The sequence below is a fragment of the Neolamprologus multifasciatus genome, chromosome 15 (genome assembly GCF_963576455.1).
Source record: "Neolamprologus multifasciatus chromosome 15, fNeoMul1.2, whole genome shotgun sequence".
In the NCBI taxonomy this organism is placed as follows: Eukaryota; Metazoa; Chordata; class Actinopteri; order Cichliformes; family Cichlidae; genus Neolamprologus; species Neolamprologus multifasciatus.
This window is the reverse complement of record NC_140453.1, coordinates 4389519-4417064: the sequence shown is the minus strand read 5'-3', so window position 1 is coordinate 4417064 and position 27546 is coordinate 4389519. Positions and strand designations below refer to the sequence as shown.

At 40.5% G+C, this 27546-nt stretch overlaps 2 protein-coding genes and 1 long non-coding RNA gene across 4 annotated transcripts; 2 read left to right on the top strand and 1 right to left on the bottom strand.

Annotated features, from left to right (window-relative positions):
• Nucleotides 1-2741: 2741 nt before the first annotated feature.
• Nucleotides 2742-13990, top strand: napbb (N-ethylmaleimide-sensitive factor attachment protein, beta b). Its single transcript, XM_085133533.1, has 11 exons — nucleotides 2742-2975; nucleotides 4408-4487; nucleotides 4729-4845; nucleotides 6086-6132; nucleotides 6510-6587; nucleotides 6714-6769; nucleotides 8972-9056; nucleotides 9154-9258; nucleotides 9339-9407; nucleotides 9486-9536; nucleotides 12849-13990. The coding sequence occupies exons 1-11, from the start codon at nucleotides 2875-2877 to the stop codon at nucleotides 12948-12950; spliced, it is 891 nt and encodes a 296-aa protein (XP_084989659.1). The 5' UTR covers nucleotides 2742-2874; the 3' UTR covers nucleotides 12951-13990.
• Nucleotides 9543-12453, top strand: LOC146501341 (uncharacterized). Its single transcript, XR_014869505.1, has 2 exons — nucleotides 9543-11070; nucleotides 11178-12453. It is a non-coding gene; the product is annotated as an uncharacterized LOC146501341 (long non-coding RNA).
• An 820-nt stretch (nucleotides 13991-14810) lies between the features above and the next one.
• On the bottom strand, nucleotides 14811-21342 carry gzf1 (GDNF-inducible zinc finger protein 1). Of its 2 annotated transcripts, none has more exons than XM_085133530.1 (8): nucleotides 20895-21342; nucleotides 19364-20379; nucleotides 19047-19230; nucleotides 18750-18916; nucleotides 18221-18315; nucleotides 16122-16289; nucleotides 15845-16002; nucleotides 14811-15620 (listed from the first exon to the last, which is right to left on the bottom strand). In XM_085133530.1, the coding sequence occupies exons 2-8, from the start codon at nucleotides 20365-20367 to the stop codon at nucleotides 14898-14900; spliced, it is 2499 nt and encodes an 832-aa protein (XP_084989656.1). In that variant the 5' UTR covers nucleotides 20368-20379; nucleotides 20895-21342; the 3' UTR covers nucleotides 14811-14897. The 2 variants fall into 2 exon arrangements, with proteins under 2 accessions (XP_084989656.1, XP_084989657.1); XM_085133531.1 differs by having other exon boundaries at nucleotides 21219-21327.
• Between the last annotated feature and the right edge of the window lie 6204 nt (nucleotides 21343-27546).

Below are 27546 nucleotides of genomic sequence, written 5' to 3'. Positions count from 1 at the left end.
TGCTTCTGCTTTTTAGATTAGAGTTTCGATTACCAGGTTGCTTGTTACAGATGCAACCAGACTAGTAAAACAAACATTAAATGCAGATAAGAGAGCTCTTCTTAGTGCAATACATTAAAAGGTCAAAGTAAACAGACTCTTGTGAGGTCATGACAAATGCCATTTCCAGGGAGTTGCTCTTTATATGGAGTTAAGTTCAAGACATACTGATACGTTCACTGTTTGTCAGTTTTCCACCAACGTAGCCTGGACTCTTCCGACCTCTCTGCGCAAAAAGACTCAACGACGACCATAAATACTGAGGATACTCAGGAGATTTTATGTCAGCAAGGCTGGTTTAAAGCCTGTCACTGATTCTGATTTCATCCTGGTACAGCCTCACTCTGATTACCAAACAGGCTGCTGAGATAACAGGTTCTGTTCAAACACCACTGTCTGAGTGAGTGGCATTGGGTCACTTACTAGGAAGGCCATTGTGACCACACAGAACCCCCTTGCATCATCTCCATCAGTGCTGTTACCATCAGGCTGGCATAATCGAGTCCCCTTGGCTAAGACAAAGGTCAACAGAGGATCGTTTATCCCTCAGCTGTAAATATTTCAAATAAAAGTTTTTTTTAATGATGTTATATCCTTGTATTATTACAGACTGATGTTTAACTCTGATGCCCTTTATCAGTGTTTGTGTTACTTGTTTCTATTTAGAGCGGCGGTGTCACAGATTACTTTTCTGTCCGCTGCTTTGTGACAAACAATAAAGTTGTTTCTATTCTCTTGTGCTTTAAGGACACCACCCATGTCCAGTCCTTCCATAACATCAATATGTTGCAAACGGTGCAGAATTGTAAACAACAGAGCTGGAGCGCACCCTGCTGGACAAACTATGCAATGACACCATAATCTTTCAGAAAAAAAAGGCACCGCTTTTTCATCATACCCGGGACAAAACACTTTGCAGATGATATGCTGTATGTCTGTGGTATGTCAGCATTTTTCAGGCTCTAGAAATAGAAATTCCCTTACATCAGATTACAGCTTAAAGTGTTATTCTGTAATATAAAATATAACGACAACATATTAACAATTTAACTAATAATATATCTAATGTACAAATTTTATACTTAATGAGAGTCAGACATATCCAGATAATATAGGGACAGCAAACAGTGCTTACCACACTGACTTCTGCTCTTGTAAGCATTTGAAATATGCGGGCACCAGCTGTTTTCCCACTCTTGCTTGACATACAAGTTGCTGCTGTATGCAGACTTTGATCCACATATATAGCCTACAACACTGTGCTTAAGCCTTGATAGAGCCTCGTTTCTTTATATGTTGCTAAGGAAACAGGAAATAGGGGCGGCAATTTATGAAAATGTACACAGCAAATTCAAAAGTGTTAAATGTTTTGGTGTTAGTAGTCTTAGAGTTAATTAAATATCCTTGAAAATAGAGTACATAAGGTAAAGGAGTTTGCAGAGTTCCAAAGTTGAAAGTCTGTATTTGGTTTGACCACCTTTATTCTTCATCAGATCTCTTAGGGAAGCTTTCTGGTCATTTCTTTAAGTAGTCTGCAGGAATATTTCCCCAGGCTTCTTTGGATGATCTCTGTCGAAATGATCCCACACTGCTTCAGTAATGTTAAGGTCCAGTATGTGTTTTTCTATCCAGATATTTTACTGCATTGGTAGTGAGTTTGGAATTTCATGCTGAAAACTGAAGCCCCGGCCAATCAAAGGCTGGTGTACTTTTTTCTGTTCATAATTCCTTCAATTTTTACAAGATCTTCAACACCACTGGCTGAAATGAACCATGACAAACCATGACAGAACTTCCACCGTCATTTGCAGATGGCTGTAGACACTCACTGTTGTTACATAATTGGTTACAATTAATAATTAAGTAATTACGTGTTGTATAATGTAAATGACAAGCATTATCATTTGTAACCTACTGTTTGACCAGCTATGAATGAGAGCCTTGTTGTACGACTTGGAAGGATTGAATACAGAAAAAGGACGATCACAATAGTGTCTTTCTCACATACCTTTTAGAAATCTTAACAGTTTATAAATGTTAGAGCAGCTGAGCTAGGGGGCTATGTACGGTCACATGTTACGACAGTTTGTTTTTAAGCCCTTATTGAGAATTTCCATTCACCAGGAGAATAGAGTCAAAGTCTAATTGTACCCAATGGCATTGTTTTGCTGAACCCATAAAATTAATTAGATTTCCCAAATGCACGTTTCCCTCTACAGTTTAATTTAGTTTAAAAAAAAGGACATAACCGCACACGCACAGTATAATGTAAGCAATTTGAAGTTTTTGTCAAAATAACAACAGCAACAAAAAGTTGTTTGCGCTTCATTTAGCAAAATGAATAATTAGGAAAGTCAAAATGTTTATAGTATAATTAGTCAGTTGCACTGCTTTGGCGCCCTCTGCTGTACAAAAACACAAAGGACACTAATTGTTGTGTTTCTAAATTCAGACAAAAATATTTTATTTATTATTAAACTATATGTTTTAAAAATAATTAAATGCTGCAGAAAAAAGAAATAAGAAAAAATAAGCCGAATATTCAACATTTATTTTGTAATTTGGTACAAGCTATTACGTAACACGGACATAAGAAAATTTGCTCATATCTGGCTGGGAGTTGTAGTTCTTTTTTGCCTCGGCTCTTGCTGAGTTTGCGGCGTAAAGCACTCCAACTCCCGTGATGCCACGGCACTCACCTAAGCCACTAGCTGTGCACGCCTACGCTAAATAAACCCCATCGACTGTAATCCTTACTGTACACACTTGAATCCTCTGCGGGTGTTTTTTGCTTAACTGTTAGCTTGTTTTTCCTCCCCCAACTACAGACAAGAAATGGACAACTCTGGGAAAGAGAAGGAAGCTATTCAGCTTATGGCCGACGCTGACAAAAAAGTCAAGTCGTCTGGTTCTTTTTTGGGAGGGATGTTTGGAGGGTAAGACAGCACTGCACCAAAGAACAACAGCTAGCAAGCGTTTAGTGTCAGCGGCAAAGTTGGCACGGAGCCTGTTTCCATTCACACTTGCTTTCAGTTAGCTAGCTGAGGTGTCCGTATGTGAACAGGCTAAATGTTATAGAAGTTTAGCTGATTGTTAACGTAGAGGAAGATGACATGCAGCCCAATCGTCCCTGCGAGGCAGTTAGCTAACTTAGCTGTTTTTAGGTTTGTAAACAAGCCAGCAGATCACGACCTCCTGCTAGACTTAGCGCTGGCCTTGAGACTACGCAGCAGACTGTTTTAGCAAGCTTGAAATATCTAATTTATTTACTATAGCTGTAAGTCTTTCCTTTGTTTAATACTGCCTGTTATGTCAGCTTACACATACAGTATACTGGTAAATTCATTAATGTCATTGAACTGTTTATTTCTATTAAATCAGTTTAATGGCAAGTCCTGGATCATGTTTCTTAATGAAATACCCCCCAAAATAAAAAGGACTTAAAAAAAAAATAGAAAACAACGTAATCAGAGTTAAATCAGCAGCAGCAGCACATCATCTAATCCTGATGTAATCCCCAGAGGAGTGAATTTATTGCATTAACTACAGTTAATGGTTGCCTTCAGCTGTGACCAACACCCTCGTTAATCCCCATAACTATAGCAATGGCAGATGCTGTCATTAGATTCATGCTATACATAAACTATGGAGGATGCTTGGAAGAAGTGTATTTTGATTAGGAAGCTCCTAACTGACACCCTCTGGTTTATCTGACCAGTTCTAACCAAATAAACGTTCCTGTTTTATATCTGTACCTGTATTCATGCTTCTTGCTTTCCCAATGGTCGTCATTACAGAAGCTCTATCCAAATCTTTTGCCACTGTCAGTGACCCCAGAAGAGATCAGCATTACCTTATTTAAATCTTGCAAACGTGTGTATATTCTATCCGATAATGAATAAAAATATTGTTTGTTTAGACTCTTAATGCAAAAAGCCTTCGACGATAGCCCCATGTGACTCAGGGGGGGGTGTTTTTCTCTGAACCTCTGCACAGATGAGCCCCAGATGTTACTACTCTGCAGTTCTTATCCAGGATAACCATTGCCAGGCTTCATATTGCTAATTCTGTTGCCGCCCAGGCGATGATGTAATCGTCTGCCATGATTGAATGGCCAGAGTATGATTACGACTACAGGGAGCTCCCAGGGGTCTGCTGGCTGTCAAAAGGAATTGAGCTCTATAGTGCCTGTGTAGAAGATTTATTTAGCCAAGCCAATCATTGCATCTTAGTGGAAAATCTAACAATAATGTGTCTTTACATATAGCTCGGCATGATCGTCCTCTTCATAAACTAAATGCAATGAACATTTGCACTAAATTCCAAACTGTGTTCTTGTTTTTCTCCTCATATGAATATATTTTTTAGGGGACATCACAAAGTGGAAGAGGCATGTGAGATGTACTGCAGAGCAGCCAACATGTTCAAGATGGCCAAGAACTGGAGCGGTGCGATGAACTGATTATTTCTTATGACTTCCACACCTTAAAATTTTCCACTCACTTTTGCTGCTCTCTTGAACAAGTTTTTATTTCTTTATTTTTTTTGGGCGCTGTAACTGCAAAGTTTGTGAAAGTGCCACACTTAAATTGGGTTCAAGTTATGCACATAATTAAGAGTGTCAGCTAAATCCAAAGTGTGCAGTATGTGTGTGTGTGTGTAACAGTTTGGCATCTCCCTCGTCTCCAGGTGCTGGAAATGCATTTTGCAAGGCTGCACGTCTCCATATGCAGCTGCAGAACAAACACGACTGTGCCACCAGTTTCATCGATGCTGGAAATGCTTACAAGAAGTCTGACCCTAATGGTAAGACCAGGCTGCTAATCACATGTAATACACTTTATATTCCAACTGTATAAATGAATGAAGTGTTGATTGTGGAGCACAGAAAGCAGATTCTCTTAATCTGGATGCAGCGTTTTCAGTAATCACTCATCCCAATGGCTTTTTCAGTGGGTGATGAAATATTTCTCTCACTGAGAATGCTGCATTCACATGAGCAAAATCATCTTTTTCTTGAATGGATTATTGATCATGCATTAGACTGAGCTTTAGGCTACAAGGTTTCTATGGAAGCTTCGTTCCACAAAAAAATAAATCATTTCAGGTTACGTATCACAAACGTTTGAGTTATAAGTCAAATTTTTGAGAAAATAACTTAAATATTTAAGTTGGCGCTGTCATTTAGGAAGCTCTGTGAAGGTGCTACATGAAAGCCAAATGAAGTTTTTGTGTTGCTAGCTGAATCGCCTGGCATTGTTTTCAGCACAACTGCAATATGTTCATGTTTGATGTACACTGGTAGCTCAATGATGCTATCACTGTCCAATTTTGCGTGTGCATGTGTCTGTACCATCTGCCATCTGTTTCCAGGTAACAAGGAAAAGGTGTCATTCACTGAGCTTCTTGATTGGCAGAGCTAACTTGAAATTTAATCTTACTAACTCAAAGGTTTGAGAAAATAGCCTGCAATTTCTTCTGCCAGTAGTGGAAACAAAAGCTTCCATAGGTTTCACTGTCAGCCTGCTGTGACTTTGATGTTGGCATGTTAAGCAGCTTGTTCACCGTGTTGTGTAAGATTGTTTCTTTGAGCTGCATGCTATTTACCTGTGACTGATGTCACTCTCTTTGTTGATGTGGGGTACTGTCGTCACCTTGAGCTTCAAATTCATACCATAGCTGCATCTCCTAAAAACCCTGGACGAGTTTGAATCCCGGTGACCTTGAGCTCGAGGTCAAGTTCAGAGATCAAGTTTTCTGAAAATCTTGTGAATGTGATAACCCGAGAACAAGGTTACATAGGATTTTAAAACTGATACCACAGGTGTGTTTACCAGTATTTTTATATTTTACCTTTATAAGTAAGAGGTAAGAAATGTCTTTTATGAAAAGCGTGTTAGATAATTGTATGACTCACACCATTTCACCCCGCTGAAAGAACATCCCGTGTATACCGATGTGCAACACGATGCTGTGCAAGAGAAAGTGTGAGAAAGCTTACATGATGTCTAACTGTTCCCTCCTCTTCCCTTAATGCTGCTAAAAGAGGCAATCAAGTGTTTAAATGCTGCCATCGATATATACACAGACATGGTAAGATTTTTATAGTGTCTGATTGTGACTTGTAATTTTATTTTTTCCAAGAATGTACTAGAAGTCCCATCACCTGGATAACCGAAGGCCCTCATACACATCTGTGCTGTAGCAGACTACCTCTGCCAGTATCAACATATCCACTGCCCATGTTGTGTTTATTGAATGTTGTTCTCCAATTTGCCTTTTTCTTGTTGTTTTTCTTCATGTTCCTTTAAAGAGGTTGATTTTTAAATGTCTTGTAGATGGAGCCCCACAGGCTGCTACTTAACCTCCCCTCTCAGCACTCAGAGTGGAACCTTTCATTGACTTGAGAGGCATCTGTCTGGATAGATCCAGTGTGTAATGATTTTTTTCCCCCTTTCTTTGTCCTTCAGGGAAGATTTACCATCGCAGCCAAACATCACATCAGTATTGCAGAGATATACGAGTCTGAACTAGTTGATATTGAAAAGGTAATGGTGTCATGTAATCAGATTATACTACCAACTACTGTTAAAACTAATTATGGTGCAAATTTTCTTCAAGGGACATTGAAAATATAAATATAAGGGCTTTTTGTTGCTTTGTCTTCTGTAAAGGCGATTGCACATTATGAACAAGCAGCAGACTACTACAAAGGAGAAGAGTCGAACAGGTACTGTTCCCTTTACTAGTGTAAAATATTGGATTTTGTCCGTTGTTTTTTTTGTTTTGTTTTTGTTTGTTTTTCAGCTCTGAGTTCAGAAATTAAAGCAAAAAGTAATTTCAGGTTTCAGAGATATGTGTGCACCCTCATTGAAGCTGTAAAGGTCTACAATAGTCGGCCACAACATTAAACCACCAGCCCAATATTAAATAAGTAACCTCACAACTTCAGCACAGCTCTAACCCATCAGGGCATGGACACAGGCTTCTGGAGATGTTCTCTAGTGTCTGGTGCTGGGATGCTGACAGGTTGAGGGTTAAATCCTTCTTAGATTGAGAACTAGCTGAGTTTAGAACAGGGATTTCAAACTCATCTTACATCTTATGTACATTAACTGCACATTTAATCCTTGAAATATCTTAATGCAAGAAAAAGAAGTGCAATCTCTCTAATATGTCCCAGGTTTTCTTCACAATAAGGAAGTGTGTCTGTAGTAATTGAAAGAAATCAGTCAGCATGACTCTTTGAGCTTCAATTGTGAGAAATGAATGTATAAAATAATAGAAAAAGCTATATTTTATTTATTTGTGTTTTTCTTTTCTTTCAACTTATAAAAAAGGTAACGTTTTGTCTTTTAATTGCTTATCTGTTACTTTATTACTGTAGTATGAATGGGTATGGGGGAGGTCTTTATTATTAGGAAACACTGTAAAATTCATGAAAGTACAGATAAAAGTTGAAAATCTATGCCCTCCTTCACATTTTCCAAAGATGTCCAGTTTTTGAGTCTTTGCAAGACCAATTCAGGCTCGTGGGCTTCATGTGTCACACCGCTGGTTTAGAAGATGGGTCGGTTGTTTTATCGTGAGCCACTAAAGGGATGTTGGTTGCTGCAGAAGGTATTGCAGCATCGACTCTATATAAGAAAATGGACATAGCTGTGAGACTTCGACCATCGGTTATGGGTTTGTTACATTTTTGCCGCTGCTATGTTAGTTTTATGGACAAAAAGGGTGGTGTGCTAAGTTACCAGCTAGTCCCAGCAAGCTTTTAAACATTGTGCAGGTGCAACACACAGACAGATATCTTCTGATAAGTGCAAAGCAACATACTAATAAAATAGAGAACTAGAGGAACTGCAGTTTTTTTCTTCCCCTTTAGCTGACATTGCCAGCTGGTGCAGTAAGATTGTTAAGATACTTGTTTTTTGCATGAACATTCAAGCAAAACAAGATCAAGTGTTATTCACCTCCATCGGTCTGGTAATGTTGTGGCTTACTGGCGTTAAGCATTGATTACTCACATAGCTGTTTACTGAAGTCTTTGTTCAATAGTCCAATCCATTACACAAGTAGAAAGAGGATAGTCATTAAAGCAGGAACAGTATTAGTTTAAAAATATCAGCAGCTGTTAAATAATCTCTAACCAATAACAAATCTTATCCAGGTGGGCTGAACTGCACAAAACTGTGGCATTGGCTTCACTTCATGGACGCACTCGTTATTAATAAATCAGCATTCGAAGCTAATTTAGGCTATGTCCACACGTACACGGGTATTTTTGAAAACGGAGATTTTCCATTTTCGTTTTAAAAAATAATCCTGTCCACACTTAAAGGCAGAAATGAAGGAAAACGCTGCTAGAAACATGCCAAAGCAGCAGGTGGCGCTATATTCCTATCCGTGTAGAAATGTTGGCCAATCAGAAGTCTCGGTGGGAAAAAGTAAACAAAGCTGGGGCATAGAAGCAGAACCGAGTCATATGTGTGGAGGGACAGTAACTGTGTGTGTATATGTAAGCATTTAAACACTGCAGAGAGTACAATTAACAGTAACAGTATTGTAGAAATTCATTTCACCGAAACAATAACGTGGCGCACAGTGTGACGTCAAATAAATGCGCACACCTTTGACGCTGCGTTTTCTCCGTTTTTCTAGCCCACAGTAAATGCAAAAACGGAGTTTTCAAAAATATCCACCCTGGCCGGAGTTTTTAAAAATCTCCGTTTTCAGTGGCCAAAAACACCGTTTACGTGTGGACGAAAGGTGCAAACGCATAGAAAAATCTGCGTTTTCAAAAATACCCGGGTGCGTGTGGACGTAGCCTTAGCATAGCACTTTTTGAGAACTGTGCAACACTGGTTTCAAACAGCCCTCATGGTTATACAGGTTGCATTAGATTCACTGTGTACTGTTTACACACTGTCCTTAGTTCCGCCAACAAGTGTCTGCTGAAAGTGGGAGCTTACTGCGCTCAGTTGGAGCAGTACCAGAAGGCTATCGAGATCTACGAGCAGGTGTGTCTACAGTGCTCTGCTTTGTATTTGTGCATGAGGCTCCTAACTCAGTTTTGACATTTCTGATAAATGTTGAATGATATGGATTTATATCTAGGTTGGAGCCAACACGATGGACAACCCGCTGCTGAAATACAGCGCCAAGGAGTATTTCTTCAAAGCTTCTCTTTGTCACTTCATCGTTGACGAGCTCAACGCTAAGGTGAGTTTACGCCTTCGTGAGTGACTCTCAGGATCTGGGATGATGAATTCTGGAAGAATTTTAACTTTGCCTCTTTGCAGATCGCTGTTGAGAAGTATGAGGAGATGTTCCCAGCTTTTTCCGACTCCAGAGAATGCAAGTTGTTGAAGGTAGCTGGATGGCGGCTTACTTTCTTCCTTTAATCTATTCAGTTTCTATGAGTGACCTACATCTCTTTGTTTTAACAGAAACTCCTTGAGGCTCACGAGGAGCAGAACAGCGATGCTTTCACAGAGGCAGTAAGTCTTGTATACACTGAAAACTCTCTTCTTCTTCTTTTTTAATAAAGTGTTTGGAGAGTGTAGGCGTCAGCTTGCAACTGTTTCAACTTGTAGTTTAGTTACATTTTTATTCAAGGAAGCTGAAGGCTGGAACTCGGCAATTCTCCATGGACTTTGTATGTGAATGTGTTGCAAAGTGTAGTGTATAGTGCAGCCTGGTAATCATAACAGCTAAACTCATAAAAGACCGTTTAAAATTAACTCAGTCACAGAGCGAAAAGCGTCCTCATGCCAGAAGTTTGAATAAACCAAGTGTAAACCTTTGGGGCTGAAAAATTAAGCCAATCCTGAAATAGACACTTGAGGTTGGTTCCAAAAATGAGTCGGTCCCCACGGACTCCCATATTAAAACGCATGACTGTACTGGAGGAATAACCATAATTACAGCCTGGTATAAAAATTGTTTTGGTCCCTGGGTTAATTTTAATGCTTTTTACAACTGTACAGAGGAATCTTTTTTAACCTTCCCTGTAAATTAATATTAAGGCTTAATTATAAGGGCTGCTTCGCTTCATGTGACCTCGGTTCCAACTAGGCCATAAGTCTTCAGGCTTCAACTCACTGAGCTGACTTTTCAACCACGCAGCTGTCTGACCAATGTACAGTTTGTTGTGCAGTTTATGTAAGTGATATCCTAGTAGTTAGTTACTAAGCACTACTTAGCATGTATGTGTTTGTGTAGCATATCCATACATTCTGTGGTTATAGTTTGCTAACTTCTTCCTGTTTAAAGGGAGTTTTTCCTTCCCGCTGTCGCCAAGTGCTTGCTCAAGTGGGGTCAATTTGGTTGTTGGGGGTTTCTGTTTTATTGTAGGGTCTTTACTAGAGATGGAATGATGCAACTTTTTAATGTCCGATACGATATCATAAATTTGGATATCTGCCGATACCGATATGAATCCGATATAGTGTATTTTAGAATCAATAAAACTGTTTTTTTTTTATATATTTTGCTGCATTTTGTTCATACTCAAGTTTAAAAAAATAAAACACTAAAGCTATTTTATTATACCTTAATGCAAAAAATACACTGCACCCAAAATATTTCATAGTTCAGCAATGCTGATCAGTCTAATAAACTTAAACCTGCACCATCGTCTCTATTCTGGTATTTTAAAGAGTACTTTGCGGAAATATTAAACAACTTAACTAATGGGATTGCCAACAAAAAAATATGGGGAACCACCCCCACCCCCCGCCTCATGATGCTTAATCAATGTAATCAACTTTAATTTAATGTATGTGTAAAACAAATGCACAGAAATCAATTATTTTTCTACAATAATTAAAAAGATTCAACATTTTTCCTCAACAGAATTTTCCCTGTTAATGCCCTACCTGCCCCCCCCCCGGCTAAACTTTGCTAGACCCGCCCCTGCACAGTTACCAGCTGTCAGCTACGTAGAAAAGGATCCTGGTGTAGAAAGTAATATTAAATACATTCTAACAACAGCTTATCAAGCTTAAACGTGCTGCTGTTGTTTATCCGCTGGTTTCCTTTTTCTGGAGCAAAGTGGGCGATAAACAAGAGTGACGGATTCGCGACAGAAAAGCCGATCGGCTAATCATTGATCAGTTTCATGATTGAAGTAGCAACAGGAGAGGGAGGGGGGGAGAAGAAGAGGCAGTCGCTCCATATATCGGTTGTTAAGCTTAACGTGGGAATGCTTTAAAACATTTAGAGATGAACTTACACACTTGCTTTACTTCTGTGGGATAGTTTACTTGGAGATGAAATGCCGGTTTGGTAGCGAGGCTCCAAATGCTCCAAATGACGCATACAGCTCTGACGTGCTAAGGTCATGAGCTGGGTTACGCCATGTCGCAAGTTTTGTGAGGTGCTTTTGTGATAGTTAATGGATCGGATTACATTTTTTATTTCTCTCTGATAGCTGATCCAGTAATTTAGGTCAGTATCGGACGCGTAATATTGGATCGGTCCATCCCTAGTCTTTACCTTAGAATATAAAGCGCCTTGAGGCGACAGTTGTTGTGTTTTGGTGCTATATAAATAAATTAAATTGAATTGAACTGAATTAACTATTTAACTCTAAGCTTGTTAAAGTTAAATGATAACCTGGCGCTCCTGTAGTTGTACAAATATGGTCAGTCAAGGCTTCAAAACAGGCATCCACAAACCAATAGGTAGGCACCATGGTTATTTTTGGAGTACAGCCTTTTACATAAAGGACCATCTAAAAAGGATTGTGTTTGTGAAAATGAACCACTTTTGATAGAATGCTGGTGATGCAAAGCTATCAAAATCGTCGACGACTGATTTAATAGTCGACGCGTCGTTTGAAGCTTTGTAAGATCACAAAAGACGCAGGAATAAGTAGTAGGATTTAAGAGTGTAATAACGGACTGAGACAGAAGATGGCAGCACTGCATGTACAAGGATGCCAGCTGCCGTTAAACCCCGAAGAAGAAGTAGCTCTGTCCCGGAATTCATAGCGCAGCCCAGCTCAGTTTCCAACAATGGCGGCAGGTAGTTAGTTTTAATATTTCTCTTATTGTTCTTTCTGGGTCACAAAATAAACGTTTAACATATTTTCAGGCGAGAATGTTACTGTGTAAACCTCAAATATCTGCTCAGTTCATCAAGACACCACATATTTTCAAAAGCGCTCCGACGTTTTCGGAGACTTCTGTTACCCATTAGCTCGATAGCTAGCCGGGGCTAGGCTCACTAGAGCCCGTGAGAACACCGGACTCCCGGCAAATCCTTGTCAAACCCACCGCTGTCTTTCGCTACTCAGGTTAAACATATATAAGTCACTTAGATAACTTATAAAATAGATAAAAATGTTATTGTTTGGAATTTTTTTTGTATTTTATTTGTTCCTGAGTAAATCGGTTTGGCTGAGATTAAAGTTATAGTTTTTACACAGCTGAATAAACATCAAGCAGGCAAATGATTATCAGAAGTGTGAGATGCTCGAGAATATACTCCGGTGTCCTGTTATATTTTAGATAGCAAGGGGTTTATTAAACTTCACCGAAACAATCTGCAAATTTCACTAAAATTTAATAAACTATAATCTTGTCTTTATTTTTAGTTAGCACATACCTTAAACACTTAAAGCTGTAAGCTAATGATAGTTATATAAGAGCAGATGCATGCTGGTGCAATAAGCTGTACGTTTTACGTCCAGTGGATGCATGATCTGATTAGTCAACTAATCGCAAAAATAATCGGTGACTAGTCGACTATCAAAATAATAGTTTGTGGCAGGCCTAATTGTGTGTGCCCTTGTCTGCCTGATGCAGGTAAAGGAGTTTGACTCAATCTCACGTCTGGACCAGTGGCACACAACCCTCCTGCTGCGCATCAAAAAGACCATCCAGGGCGATGAAGGGGATCTGAAATGAAAGACACCCCGGAGTAGAAACGCAGCACGGAGGGAAAGTTTATCACGCATGCTTTCAAACACACAAACCAACACACACCCTTACACTCCCCTCACTGTGTATAGCGTCCGGAGACGAGTGTCCACTGATGATTTTTCAATATTTCACTGCTCACTTGCTGTTCTTTCAGAGCACTGTCTTTGTTTCAGCGTGTCTGAATCTGGTCAGAATGTAAATCCTCTCGCCCTCACCTCTGTCTAGAGGATTGCTGCATACATTTTTCTCTTGAAATCTGTCCTGGGGGATTTCAGAGCAGTGTATACTGTTTTGAAGTTAGTACTGATAAGAAATATTGCATGTTTTGTACAGTTATTGTTTACTAGTCAGATGCAGCTTCTTTCTCTCTTTTTTTAAATCTAGTTTATTGTATATTTAAACAGATTATGTAATATTTCTCATGCTTTGTATGAATTTAAAGAATGTACCATTATCTTAGCTTGTGTTGTTGAGATGGAAACAGAAAGATCTTAAAACAAAATTAATTTATTACATCCACAAACTCTTATTTAGCTTCCATTTTATCACCACAGGGAGGGTAATGATATGCACTAAGTGTAGACTGTTATACATTTATAGGTAATTTTATTACTGCTGTTTATGATTATGTTAGGATTTGTCAACTTAATGATACTTTGAATGTTTGAAGCTGCGATTTAGAGTTTGTACTGTTGAATGAAAAGCACTGACACAGATCTCCTTACTTCTTATACCCAGGGCTGTAATCCTGTGCTGATGAGCATCATTAGTCACTCATAATGTGCTGTAAACGTATCATTGAAGGTTTACTACTGCACTGTAAACCTTGCAAATGGCCAGTCGCTAAGCATGTCATTGTGTATAGTTCAGTGTTGTGTACTTTCACTATTGTTAGCCAGACCAAAGTGTTTACTAAAGGGTCAGTTGCCCCGTGTACCCAGCTGCTCCCAGGTGGGATAACAGTGGGCTGTGGATTTGATCAGTATGCTTGTGCAAATGGAAATTAATAAAGGCATTATATCCCATACTGTTGTTGCCTTTGGTGTTACCTCAAGCAGGTTAGCTTAGCTTTAATACTATTTGTACTGTGGCCTCATCTGTCATGCGTGTCATCATGACAAAGTTTTACATGTAAATGATAGCATTTTGTTTTCTATTTAAAAAAAGCTTAAACTGTAGTTTTTCTTATCCAAGGTTTTCTGTTAAATAGTTTTTTACCCCTCTGTTGTAAAAGGCTGATGTCGTCAGGCAGGCAAGTGGACACCGAACTTTGTGAATGCGATAACTCGAGATCAAGGCAACGTAGGATTTTCAAAATAACACAAAAGTGTATCTAATAAAATCTCAGACTGGTTTTATTTTCAGTGACCTCAAGGTCAGAGGTTAAGTTTTCTGAAAATTTTGTGAATGCGATAACAAGAAGGTGACATATTTTTGAAATTGATGCCTTAGCTGTGCGTACTAGGAGGCTGAGGGACAATTTCAAACAGAGACAAGTGCCAGGATTTTGAAGGATTTAAGCAATTTTGTTCACAGATTAAATGATCAAAAGTTCATTGCTGCTGTTTCACAGCTGCAGTATTTTATATGCAGAGCGTTTCTCTGTAATTAATACAAAAGTGTTGTAAAATATTCTAAAACATGTTTTTGAACATGTGTAATTGATTAAAATCTTCAGTTCATTTGTATTCACTGGGATTTGTGTCAGATTAAACTTTAGCTTCACCTCTGTAACAGTGTGATGTTGAAATACCAAACAAAAAGTGCTAACGCTATTCCTAAAACACCAGAACTCAGGTAATTATAATCGTGAAAAACCCAAAGAATACACATAAGGTAGCATAATTTGATTTGAGACAGCTGAAACTGTCAGTAAAGCCAGTAAAATAAACTATTTACATTCACCCCCTACACACATCTTATTTTGAGGTCTCAGTTTAGTCCTTTCTTGTTCTTCACTTTGGATACTGGCTGTTTTCGCCCACAATCATTCTCACCAATAACCACAGTCTGAATGTTAGGGTCTGGAGGTTCAGTATCTAAAGCGGCTTTAGAGTCTGAAACTGGAGCCAAAATAGTTTGCGAAGCTGCAGCTTCCAGCACAGATGATGTCGAAACTCCTGGAATCTGTGAGACTGATGCTAAAAACCCCTCAGAAACAGGAACTGAGAGAGTGGGTACAGACAGAGAAGTAGAGGGCGCTTCAGAGGACAAGGAGACAGAGTGAGCCATGGACACTGGTAAAGGGAAGGGAACAGGGATGGCTGACCCATCTAAAGAAATGACACTGGTCCCTGTATTGTCAGTGGCTACGATGGGCTGGATCTGAGTCCCTGGTGTGACATCCGTGTGGATAACGGTGATCCCGCCGATAGTGCTGTGGCTGACCAGAGCGATGGCTCCGTGACTGGTCAGCCACTCAGCAGGAACACTGACTGGCTCAGATGGAATCACAATGGAGTCGGTGTGGGTTTTAACAGCAGCATCAGGAGCATCGCCAGCAGCAGTTGTAGCACTTTTCCTGGGCGTGCTCTTATGCTCTCCTGGTCCTGCTTCTTCTGTCTTTATCTTCGTGGGAGATCTGGGCTTCTTTTCCTCCACGTTTCCCTCCAGCACCACCAGGTAGGTCTTCCACGGAGCATCTGAGTCATGAATCTGAAGGTCAAAGAATCCGATGTTATTTCTGCAGCAGTCAGTGCAGGTTTCTTTTTTTTTCCTGTTTTTTAAGATCTACAATCACTGTACAAAAAAATCCAAAAATCATCAGCTTATGTGTCTTTTTTTCTAAATACGGGAACTTCAGCTCCTGCCACAATACAAGTTAAACAAACTCTGTACCCGTGTAGGTGAAACGACTTTTTCTAAGAAGTATTGCTCACCGTAGTGTGCCTGCGTAGGGTGGACTTGTCTGTAAATGTGCGTTTGCAGAGGCCGCACATGTAGGGCTTCTCTCCTGTGTGAATACGCTGATGCCTCTGCAGTGCGTTGAGCTGAGTGAACTGTTTGTCACAGTCTTTACAGCTGTACGGACGCTCGCCTGACAACCACCAAAGAAACAAGAAAATATCAAAAAATAGTGAGGAAGAGATTAATGAAAAATCACCTATAAATTCAATGTAATATAACTATTAAATGAAAACGACATCTACATTTTACCTGTATGTATTTTTAAATGCTGGTGGAGAGAGTTCCTCTGAGCGAAGCCTCTACCGCAAGTTTCACACTTATATGGTCTGGAGCCTGTGTGGATGTTTGAGTGGTGTCTCAGGTATTCTTTAGATGCAAAGCTTTTCCCACAGGCTTCGCACATGAATGGCTTCTCTCCTAACACGTGAGAACAAAAAGTTATGGTCTTGTATGTGTAGATCGTTTGGTTTTTAGTGTGCTCACACTTCAGGACTTTTTCTTTAAGAAATACTGTTTGTGGAGATAGACCAAAAAAATAATCTCCAATGAGCTTTAAGGGAGAAACTATAAGCGCAAAGGATAAAAACTGTAACACATCCCCACGAAGCATCCTCAGGTGATTAGCTGTTTTAAGATGTTTTAATGAGGGTATTTTTTAAAAACCTAACACTTCATGAATCAGAAAACAGCCATTAATGCTAATGCCAGGTGCTGCTAATCAAATGTACTTAATTCGTTGATCATCCGCAAGCGTGAGCACCTCTATAAAAGCAGATGTTTTGGTAGTTTGTAGAGGTGGGAATCACCATACATCCCACGATACGATATTATCACAATACTTAACGCACGATACGATATTATTGCAATTTTTTAAAATATTTTGCGATATTCAGATTCTGTACATAAAGGTAAACTTTATCAATATTCATTTTATCTAATATCAAAGTCTCGCACTCAGTCTTTCTCTCATTTCAGTTTTATTGTTGACAAACTGAACAGTTTGTATTACAGTCTAGTCCAACTTAACTGAACGCAACCATCTGGTACAATTATAGCTATTCTGAACTATGCAGTTTATGAAAACTATGCAGCCCCTTCAGCAACTGAAGAATTTGAAAGTAAATTAAAACAAATATAATTTTACATCAAATAAAAAAGTTTTAAACTTAATTAAAATAAAACATGTCTTAAATTAAAATAAGTAAACTCATGTTTATTGCTGCCAAAAAAAAGTTAAACACATTTGGACAGTGAAGGAATGTCAGGATTCTTGCTCAGAAAAAGGATCAACATGCTCTGAAGTCAGAGCACAAAAACCTTTTTTGTAACAAAATATCGATTTCTGCTGTCCCTGTATCGATACATTATTAGCAAACAAAATATCACCATACTACACAGTATCGATTTTTTCCCCCACCCCTAGTAGTTTGCTGGTCTGGATGTGCAAACAAACTGAACTCAAACTCAAATCGTGAAATGCTCAGATGCAATGCAAAAAACCCAGGACTCTACAGTGCTCGGGTAGCATGTTAAATTTTAAAGTTTATTGGGCATTACGGGAAAAAAAAAGAACAGGACAGCACAACTTAGGTTTGGAAAGTTGGATCTTACCAAACCACGAGACTTTTGGGACAATTTCCTTTGGACAGACCAGGTGACAAATTGAGATATTTGGCCATAATGCACAGTGGCACATTTGGCAAAAAAACAAACAAACAATACTGACTTTCCAGCACGATGGTGGAGGAGTGATGTTTTGCAGTCACAGGACCTTGACAACTTGCAGTCATTGAGTTGACCTCCTCTGTATGCCAAAGTATTCTAGAGTCAAATGTGAGGCCATCTGTCTGACAGATAACAGCTGGCTGAAAGTGGGTCATGCAGGACAGGATAACGATCCCAGGCACAGCAGCAAATCTCCAACAGAATGACTTTAAATTAAAAGAATCAAGTCCAGACCTCAACCTGACGCAAATGCTGTGGTAGGAGTGTACGAGAGCTGTGCATAAATAAATGCCAGCAAATTTCAATGAACTGAAACAACACTGCAAAGAAGAGAGGGCCAAAATTCCTCCACAACACAATGAAAGACAGATAAAGTCACGCAGAGCTCAATTCCTTCAAGTTATTGCCGCTAAAGATGGTTTACAAGCGACTCAATTATGGGGTGTATTTCGTTTTTAACATGCTGCATAAAGTCATGTGAAAACTTTCTTTTTCTTTTCATTCAGGTCCATAATGCCAAAAATGACCAAAGCACAGAAACGCAAAGAAATGACAAGATGAAACATGCTCTTGATGACAATGCTCAAATCTGATTAGTTATTAATGTTCAATTATGGTTTTACCTGTGTGCGATCTCTTATGGTAGGCCAGCATGTGCTTCTGAGTGAACCGCGCATCACACTCATCGCATGCAAATGGCTTCTCTCCTGTGTGAGTCCTACACATGTGTAAACACACAGGTTAAAACCTCATCATCTACTTACACATACACTACATAAACATGTAGGATGCACCAAACACACAGAACTGCCATTAAAAAAACAGTCCAGTTGTTCTTTGACGGTAAAGTAAACAAAGGAGGCTCTCGTGCCTGATCTCCAATTGATGGCAGCACCTTCAGCCTGATATTCCAGCTGTTTCTGGTGAAAGTAGTCTATATATAAAGATGCCTGGTCTGAGCTATTAATTTAGCATACTGTTGGTGATGCATTTCATGATTAAGTAGCGGGATGCTAATATCAAAGGATTCACTATAAAGAGAATAACTCAAATGACACCCTTAATATTCTCCCACGATTAAAAGCTTTTGGTCAATTTCTTGCTTTTGCAGGCCCACCCCTACCCCGAGGCTTTATTTAACCATCTCTGTACCTGCGGTGCATCTTGAGGGCAGAGTTCTGGGTAAATCTGGCCCTGCAGTCAGTACACTCAAAGGGTTTTGTGCCTGTGTGCGTCCTCTCGTGCAACAACAGGGCAGTTTTGGAGCTGAGTGATTTCCCGCATTCGGGACAGATGTGTCTCAGATTGCGTTCATGCACCTAAGCAGCCGCGACAGAAACGCCACATAAAAAAATGTGACTCTCACAGAAATTGGATTATTACACATTTAATACTTTTTATTATTAAAATAACATTAATATGGCTGTTAGAAATTCTACCAGTCCTCACCTGTCTTTGATGGCGGACGACGTCCTTCTTTCGCTTAAAGGTCTTGTTGCAGGATTCGCAGACAAAGAGCCTCTCGTTACTGTGAACGTGCTTTTCGTGGATCTTCAGATTGCTGCGGTTTGCAAAGGTCTGCGAGCAGGTCTCACAGCGATAAACCACATCTGCTTTCACGCCATGGTACGTACTCACCAAGACACCAACAAGTTGCAGCATTATTTAAAAATATATACCATGTACATTATGATATAATGCACATACTGTACGTTGCAGTACATAATTCCAGCTATATTAGAGCTAAAGCATTATTATCATGTTACCTGATATGCTTTAAGTAGCTCTTCTCATAGTGGAAAGTCCGCTGGCACTTGTTGCACTGGAACTGGGCCTTGGATGATTGTTTTAAAGTCTGCTTGGATTGTTCCTCCTCATCCTCCTCCTCCTGCTCCTCTCCGGGTGGTAAAAACAACGGGTCTCCAGAATCCTTACTCTGCGCATCGTCCTCACATTCCCAGTCATCCCCATCAGAGGCAGGGTCTCCCAGTAAACACTCGTCTTCTTTGGCTTTTTCTTTCTCTGGCTCAGATTTATCTTCAGTCCTGCTCTCATCCTCCTCTCCATCTTTATCAATAGTTTGATTTTTGATGTTTAAAGGCACTATTTTAGTACAAACGCCTCTCTGTTGCACCTTACTGCCAGACAGTTTCACCTGTGTCTTTCTTCCCCGCCTTTTTTCATCTTTCACTGTTTTCTTTGCCTTGAATCTTTTTGAAGTGACTTCTGTCACTGTCTTCTGCCTATGTGGAGACAGCTGCCGCTTAACCAGCAAGCTTCTACAATGCCTCTTCCTGTTTGCCTTTTCTTCTTTTTGAGCACCATGCACATCATCTGGAGCCACAACTTTTGAGCTTTTCTTTGTGGGCTTTTGTATTATTTCTGTGCTTATGGCTTCACCGCAAACCTTCAGCAGATCATCACAGTCCAAAAACTCTGCCGCTGCTTGAACATTACCTATCCTGTCTCTGGCAACTTCAACTTTACCGGTGTACACAAATTCCAGAAATGCAGAGAAATCCTCCGAGTGCATATTTGAGAGAGACAGTTTATCACGAGATGCGTCCGGAGACAGCAGAATTTTCTTGAAGTAGCCACTGGATGCAGCAAGCATCACCTGGTGGGCATGAAACTCCCCCACATCTCCCTCATAGTCCACCTGCACGGTGACGTCACTCAGCTGACCTTGCAGCCTCAGGTCATGCAGAGAAGCCAGAATGTGCTCATGATGCGAGCCTGAGGTAAGCTGGACCGCTTTGCTCCCCATCATTCACTCGGGCACCTGAGAAAAACATGAGCTGTAATTGGCTGGGTTTGTTACTCAGCACTGACATTTGTGTATGTGCTATGAAAAGACTATACCGACTTAAATCTACATTAGCATGAGCCATCGTTAGAAGAGGCTAACTTTACAGCAGTTAAAGTGACATTTAGTCTATTAGGAAATGAGATGAACACAATAATAGGGAAATGGCAGTTAATAATTAACTAGAGGGCAGTAAATGCTCAGCGAGTTCCTTAAAATGACCCCGATGTCAGAAAAACGTACATATAATTACTTAAAGTGGTTTAAATGTAACACGTTTGTGGTTTTGTCTCGATGCCACTCACTGACAGCAAATGCTAACAGCAGCGTCACATGCACTGTGGCAAACAAGCTAGGTTAGCTAGAAAAAAATTAGCACTTCGTATGTAACTAATGTGTGTTTCTTTGGTAACACAACATCGTAGTACGACACGCTGCACGCAGTGTAGCAGCCAGCAATATACACAGCGAAACGAAGCAAGTTTTCTTACCGTAAACTCGGTAAAATGGCAGCCCTTCAGAAATGCTCTACTCGGCGGAGAGCACTTCCTGGAACAAGTCACTCACGAAAACGCCACTTGTCTTACTTTGCCGACATCCGGTGCCGTTTAGACTGATTTGGGATCAGTCTTTATTTTGCAGTCGCGTTTAAAATCGTGATTTGCTGAGTACAGCTGCTGTTTCTGGGTCGTTTTGTGTCGGGTTATTGACTATAAGCGCAGGACCTTATCTAAAACTAGACGGTGTTCGAACGTTTGTTCACCCGTGACTACTGTTGTGCTAATTTAGCTAGATAGCACTTTACATCGATTTACCTTTGCGCCAAAATACTGTCCATTTGCTTAATCAATAGGATGCTGCAGTCTTCATGTTACTGCAACTGCCTTTATTTTGTGTGAAATAAACTGCTTACAGAACAATGACAGCCAAGTCCCCGTGTTACCGTAACTCTTAATCGCGATAGAAGATAATGCTTATGAAAACATTACTCCTAGCACCCACATGATGGCAGCAAGGCACAGTAGGACAGCAACGCGCTATACGCCGCTTGTGTTGGGTTAAAAAGCACTTTGTGGTAATGCATTATGTACAGTCTGCAGTCTTTTAGGGCTGGACAGTTTTCAGGAGTGCCTGTAATTTATAATGTAGCTCGCTTTCTGGTCGCTAGTATCACGTGGCAGCCTTCTATGATGTCAAATAATTTCCCTGTATAATATCATGGACTGTATATAGTGTAATAGTTTAGTGCTGCAGAGGGAATACCAGTACCGAGGTAAAACAGGCCAGCATGCTGAAGGACTTAAGCTAATTCATTTACAGTCAGACCAAACATATATCATCTGCAGGGTTGCAAAATGCTGCCATTCCAAAGGTGTATGGAAACCTACTTGAGGATTCACTGGGGTGCTGTTCTGCAGCTGCCAAGGTTTTTTTATTCCTTCCAGAGGAAATCCATTACATTTGTCTTAATGAATTCTGCAAGCTAGCAATCTCTCTGTTCCGGTGACTCATGCTGCTCTCTGTGTGCAGCGCTGTGGAGGCTTTAGCTCTGACCTGGAACACTGTGTTCACCTGGTTCTGGTTGCTTTCCTACCATATATACTATATTCTACAGATCGCCGTTTTCACACAACAGGTCCTTACAATACACAAAACATCTGCATTTGTGATAATCTGCAACTGCAGGCTGATGGGAATTAAAGGTATTTGCATAGATATTAATATTGTGTAAAGTATTAGCATGGGGGGGGAGTTTAATGAGAAACTGATTACTTTGTGGAAAATAATGAGAAGACATATATGCATTTTACACTTTGAGCTTGCAAGCACATTTGTTGTTTAAGGCTTATCTAAATGAAGGTTTCAGTCAGCCTAGAAGACCTATATAAATGTTTTCTGTTTATAGAGGCCGCTTTACAAAAATGATAAAAGAATAGCTTAAGCAATCGTGGTGGTTATGTCTAAGTCCCACTATCATTGTTCCTGTGTAGCACAGTAAAGAGTTAAGCAGATTCTGGTTTGTGGTATAGTCAAGGGTAAATACGAAGGGCACTTCAGTATTTGTGGTTTATGATGTGACAGGAGGCTTTGTCAGAACGAAGACTGGGTAGAAAAATAGATGAACTGTTTCTACATGTCATCAGTGGTTGACATCTGTAATCAAGAGGATGAACACATGCTGCATCGCTGAAATAACAAAAGGTCAAACAGTCATTGCAGAAACAAGACTATCTGATCTACTTTCAGCTGATACTGGTTGACTTTTTACTCCAGTGCAGTTTGTGTTATTCAGTCAAGGTGTCAGATGTTGCTAGACTATGGCATGCCTAGTAGCCAGGGGTTCTTCCAGTAACAAATTAAATTCCCACATTAGGTTGCCAGAGAAGAAGGTGACGTGCAAAAGCCTGCTGAAAGGTGATGGGCTCAGCAAACAAAACACTGCGCCGACTTTTGGGCTGTGTTTGTTCTGCTATGGGCAGACTCCTCCACACGACTGAAAATACCAGTGCTGACATTCCACAGCGCACAAACAACACGACAAAATGTGCACTGTGTGAGTGAAAAAGCAAAAGTGAGAGCCAAGGCAGATTTAATTTGAGGCTACAGAGTGCGCACACACTGTAAAAAAAAAAGAAAAAAGAAAAAACACAACAGTAGAATTCAGGGAGTTGGATTGTGATGGTTATGTTTGGGCTAGGCTTGTGTGCTGGACTGTACAAACACTTTAATTTGGATGCTGTGAAGGGTAAGCCAGTATGTGTCCTTGCAGGACCTCTCTGCAGATCTTTAGTGGGGTTTGTTGACTCAGAATCCCTGCACATGAATTGAACCAGTGATGGTAAACAGCCGAACATTACATGGAAGTGCGGACAGTGGTGGTCCAAGAATAACCGCAGAATTCTCTTTGTGCTTGCCCATATTTACCACAAAGCTGATGCCAGACCAACACAAACCAGTCCAACTCAGTATTCTGTGGTGTCTTTCCCTTCCCCTGCAGTCAGTGAACTCTGCAAACTAAAAACATACTTCTTTAATTAAGATACCAATGTTTTTTCTGTCAATGGCTTGTTCCTACTTTGTGCACTTTCTTGATTTTATGCAAATTTGCAGAGCTGTTTCACTCGTTTTAGTAAATGAGCGCAACTCTTCCACCGGTAGTTATATAAGTAAGAATCTGGTCAGGATTCAAATACTGTACATGTTTGTGCAGTCGTGTCAAGGCCAAGGTTGCTTTGCCAGGATACACACAGCAGTCCAGGCCTGTCTGTGGTACTCTCGTCTAACACTTCAACCCTTCTCCTTTTTCCCTTTTCTTTTCCCTTTTTTTGACTGGCTGCATGCCAGACCACATTCAGCTAGTCCAGAATATCGCTGGAACCTCTAAAACCACAATGTAACATCAAGACATATGAGACCAATGATTCACAAAAATTGCAGAAGACTGTCCATGCCATAATGAGGAAATGTGATACTTTTTGTTTTTGTTTTTTTGGTCATGAGTGCTGAGACTTAAAGTTTATGTAGAAGGCCAGATAGGCTCATACGATAGCAAAAAAATGCTCATTCCTTAGTCATACTCGTACTGTGGCTCCAGGCATGACATTGTCTATAGTATGAGTAGCTCAAATGTGTTTGATGGCTTTCAGTAAAATTGGCGCAGATATCCGCTGTGCCCAGCCAATGAATCCACTCTTAATACCATCCAAACTTAGGTAGGTTTAATAGTAGATTTTTAGCCAATAGGAGAATAATATACCGCCAGACTGTTAGTGCTAGCTACCTATACACATTACAGGGGATTTATAATTCTGTGTTAATCTGCATAATAGCTACATCATAAGCCTTTTGAAACCCTATGCTGTAACATGCATAGCCTGACTGCAGTAACTACATCACCATCACTGCGCAGACAGTGGCTTCAGTCATTTGCTACATTGTATCACAATTAAGTATTGCACGTGTTCCGTGTGTTTATAAACGCACATAAACGTGTGTTTATGTGTGTTAAGGTATTTAAGTCTATTTAGCATTTGTTGCCAGATGCTTGACAAGTTAACATCAGCCAGCAAAATAACAGTAATCCTGTTGCAATTGTCTGATAAGTGCAGTACTTCTTCAGTTTGTGACAAAAGTTACCAGTCAAAATTTACAAACTAATCAAGTAAGTATGCTCTTGTACATAGTGTACTACATGAAAAAAAATTCAACCCTGCTCATCATTAGGGGCACATTACCATGCCAGCGTTTAGCCATATCCAATTCCTCAATAAGCAACAACCGTAGCTGTGGGCTGTTGTAGGCTCGTTCCAAGATCCTCAATGCGGTGTACTGTAACAAACAACGTTAAGTTTCTTAAATACAGCGCAAAAGGAATCGTGCCTGTCCTCTCCCATTCAAATAGGCTCCATTTCACCAAACAGAGATGTTTTTCTTCTTGCGCCTGCCTGGTTTGGAAAATACTTTCCTTTCATTGATGAAAAGATATACAGCATTCAGAGATGAAATTACTTTCCAAATGGCCTCTGACTCACCATCTCTATTCCCAGTACTCTCTCAGCTCCCCCCCTCCTCACCCACTCTCCACCTTACTCGTCCTTGCGAATGTTCTATCTATTGTAACTGTATACAGCACTTAGCACTTCAGACGGCAGACAAACCAGCTCAAGGACAACTGCCCACTCTTACGATGTTCATAAATAGACTATTTGCCCAGGCTTACCAATCACGTTACCCACAGAGCCTGTGTGGGTGCTTGTGGACATTGTGTAGCTTGTACCGAATTAGACCTCCGCTGCTGCGTGAGGGTGCGATCAGGCCTTCAGCTTGCAGTGTGAGAGACCAGTTTGCACAGAAAAAAAGCTTTGTTGTGTCGTTAAAAATTAACAATAATGACTCACGCAGTCTATCCCTTTTATAATGTGCGATTTTGTTATCCGTTTGCGATCTGCGGCACCTCAAAACAGGTGGTATCACCTCCGCAGAATTTTTTCCAGAATGCAACACTCCCCGACTGTGTGGGCCACAACCGTCAGCACATTCCTGGAGAGCTGGATCCCCAGAAGCAACAATTCCTCCTTCCTCTCTTCCCTCCCTTCCTTCCTGCCGCCCTGGTGTCTTCTACTTTGCTTCCATGGATTGCATCACTCGTCTGCCTCCTGGCCTCCTCTGCTCAGACCCTTTAATCACATATGGCACGCACACAAGTAAATGTGTGCGTGGCACAAACACACACACACAAATGTGAACACACAAACTGTGGGCAGAAGGAACCCTCGTCAGTCCTCATACTGGTTTTGAGGCTTCAGTTGGAATTTTATGGTTGGTTTGAGCAGAGGATTCTGGAGGTTTTCCAGCTGCCCTGCAAAGTCTCCTCTCTCCGCTTTCACTCCCTCCATCTCTTTGTTCCTTTCCTTCAGCTTTCCTCTCTTTTTCTTTTCCTCCCCTCTTTCCTCTCCCCACCCTCCCAGCTTTACCCACTCGCCCTCAAGGTCAGAAATATCCTGTGGTTTCGGTTTGATCCCCTTGGATATGCTTTTGCTCTCTCCCTCTCTCTGCCTTTTCCTTCTTTTTTGTCTTGCTTGTGCGCACTCTCACACATGCACACACGCACACTTACTGTAAGCATACTGCATTACTCTAAGCATTCCCATACAGGAAACACATGTTGGGATAAGCACTGGCAGTTCTGTGTGCCTTGCAACACACACAGTCCATCTCATCAGGGGTCAGCAGGCTATCCGGCATGTAACATTCAGGAAGGAAACAATGTCGTAGTCTCTTATTGCTCCGGGCTGAAGTATGTGCCACCGAAGACCTTATCCATATTAAATCTGTTGATTCATTGACAGTGAAATAATGAGCAATCCTCAACTTCCTCACATGAAGCCACGGTCAGTGTACTGCTCCAGCCCCAGCCAGGTTAACCCTGCTCTTCTGGGTTCACCTATTCTCTGAGTTGCGCAACATGGCAAAAATCCAGCACTTGTGAAATAACAAGGGCCTTGGCTGACTGAAAGAACGGCAGTTCAAACAGTCATCGTATCCGCCAGTTAATGGAGGAAAACAGTCTTGCCCAATTAACCTGATCCCAAGTCTCTCGTGTGTACGCCTCAGTCGTAGTTCCACAAATGTTCAGCTAACGGTTTTCTACCAGAAAAGGATGAGATCATGTCCATAAATCCTTCTTCTTCTTTGTTAAAGTTATTTTTTAAATTCAAAAACAGTCCTCCAGCTTGATTTGAAGTTAAATGCTGAACCCACCCGCCAACAGTTTTCGGTTAAGAGTGGCGTAGATCACCTACATTTTTATGGAACTTGTATTCATCCAATGACTTTCAAAGTCAACATGACATATAGTTAAAAGATAGTGGAAAATTTAAAATTATTAAAACAATTGTGCATTTTGTGCAAAATTACACAAAGTACACAATTGTTTACAGCCCTTGCAGATCTTTGGCTCGCTGTCAGTTTGTTGAAGTAATCTGAAGACGATTCACGTCAGACTTCCTAAATCACTGTTAAATAGGGTTAAAAAGCGGTGAGGGTGATCGTTTTTCAGTCCACAGGCTATGATTGTCCATGTGTTATTTTTTACTTGGCTTTTCTTAGTTTTCTCCCTGTTTCTGCTTTTGTATTTAGGCACTACAGGTTAGGATAGGGCAGCAAAACCTGCTTGGTTATGTTGTAGATAAAGATTTCAAAACTTGAATCCTGCACACTGAAAATGTTCTCAACACAAGGACACCTTGTGTTCTCCAGCTAAAGGGACAGTTTGTGAGGCCTTGGGAAACCGATATTGTTTTGGACTCCTTCAGCATCTTTTCATGTCTTTTCATGACCACTTTGCGCATACTTGTGCCTCCTTGCGTGCCGGACGACCTGTATCTGTCCCTGAGCTGAGTCTACTACAGTACTTGCCGGGACAGGAGCTTTGAAAGGCATTGTTGTTTCAGACCGATGCTTTAACAGTGAGGAGGGGAGACTCTCCCAGTAAAATAAACCACAAATACTTTTCGAGAAACGCTGCACCCTGCTGCTCAGTTTCAGCTTGTTGACACAACTGCTCGGGGCAGATTGTTTTTCAAATATGCAACCGGTCGTCAAATATACAGTGTCGAATTAATTTCAGGGTAACCTCCGAAA

Coding starts and splice junctions, on each gene's coding strand:
- napbb (XM_085133533.1), top strand. CDS start 2,875: ATGGACAACTCTGGGAAAGAGAAGGAAGCTATTCAGCTTATGGCCGAC. Junction 4,846..6,085: donor CAAGAAGTCTGACCCTAATG/GTAAGACCAGGC, acceptor TGCTGCTAAAAG/AGGCAATCAAGTGTTTAAAT. Junction 9,408..9,485: donor GAGAATGCAAGTTGTTGAAG/GTAGCTGGATGG, acceptor TTGTTTTAACAG/AAACTCCTTGAGGCTCACGA.
- gzf1 (XM_085133530.1), bottom strand. CDS start 20,367: ATGATGGGGAGCAAAGCGGTCCAGCTTACCTCAGGCTCGCATCATGAG. Junction 19,231..19,363: donor AGCTACTTAAAGCATATCAG/GTAACATGATAA, acceptor TGTCTTGGTGAG/TACGTACCATGGCGTGAAAG. Junction 18,316..18,749: donor GCCCTCAAGATGCACCGCAG/GTACAGAGATGG, acceptor ACACATGTGTAG/GACTCACACAGGAGAGAAGC.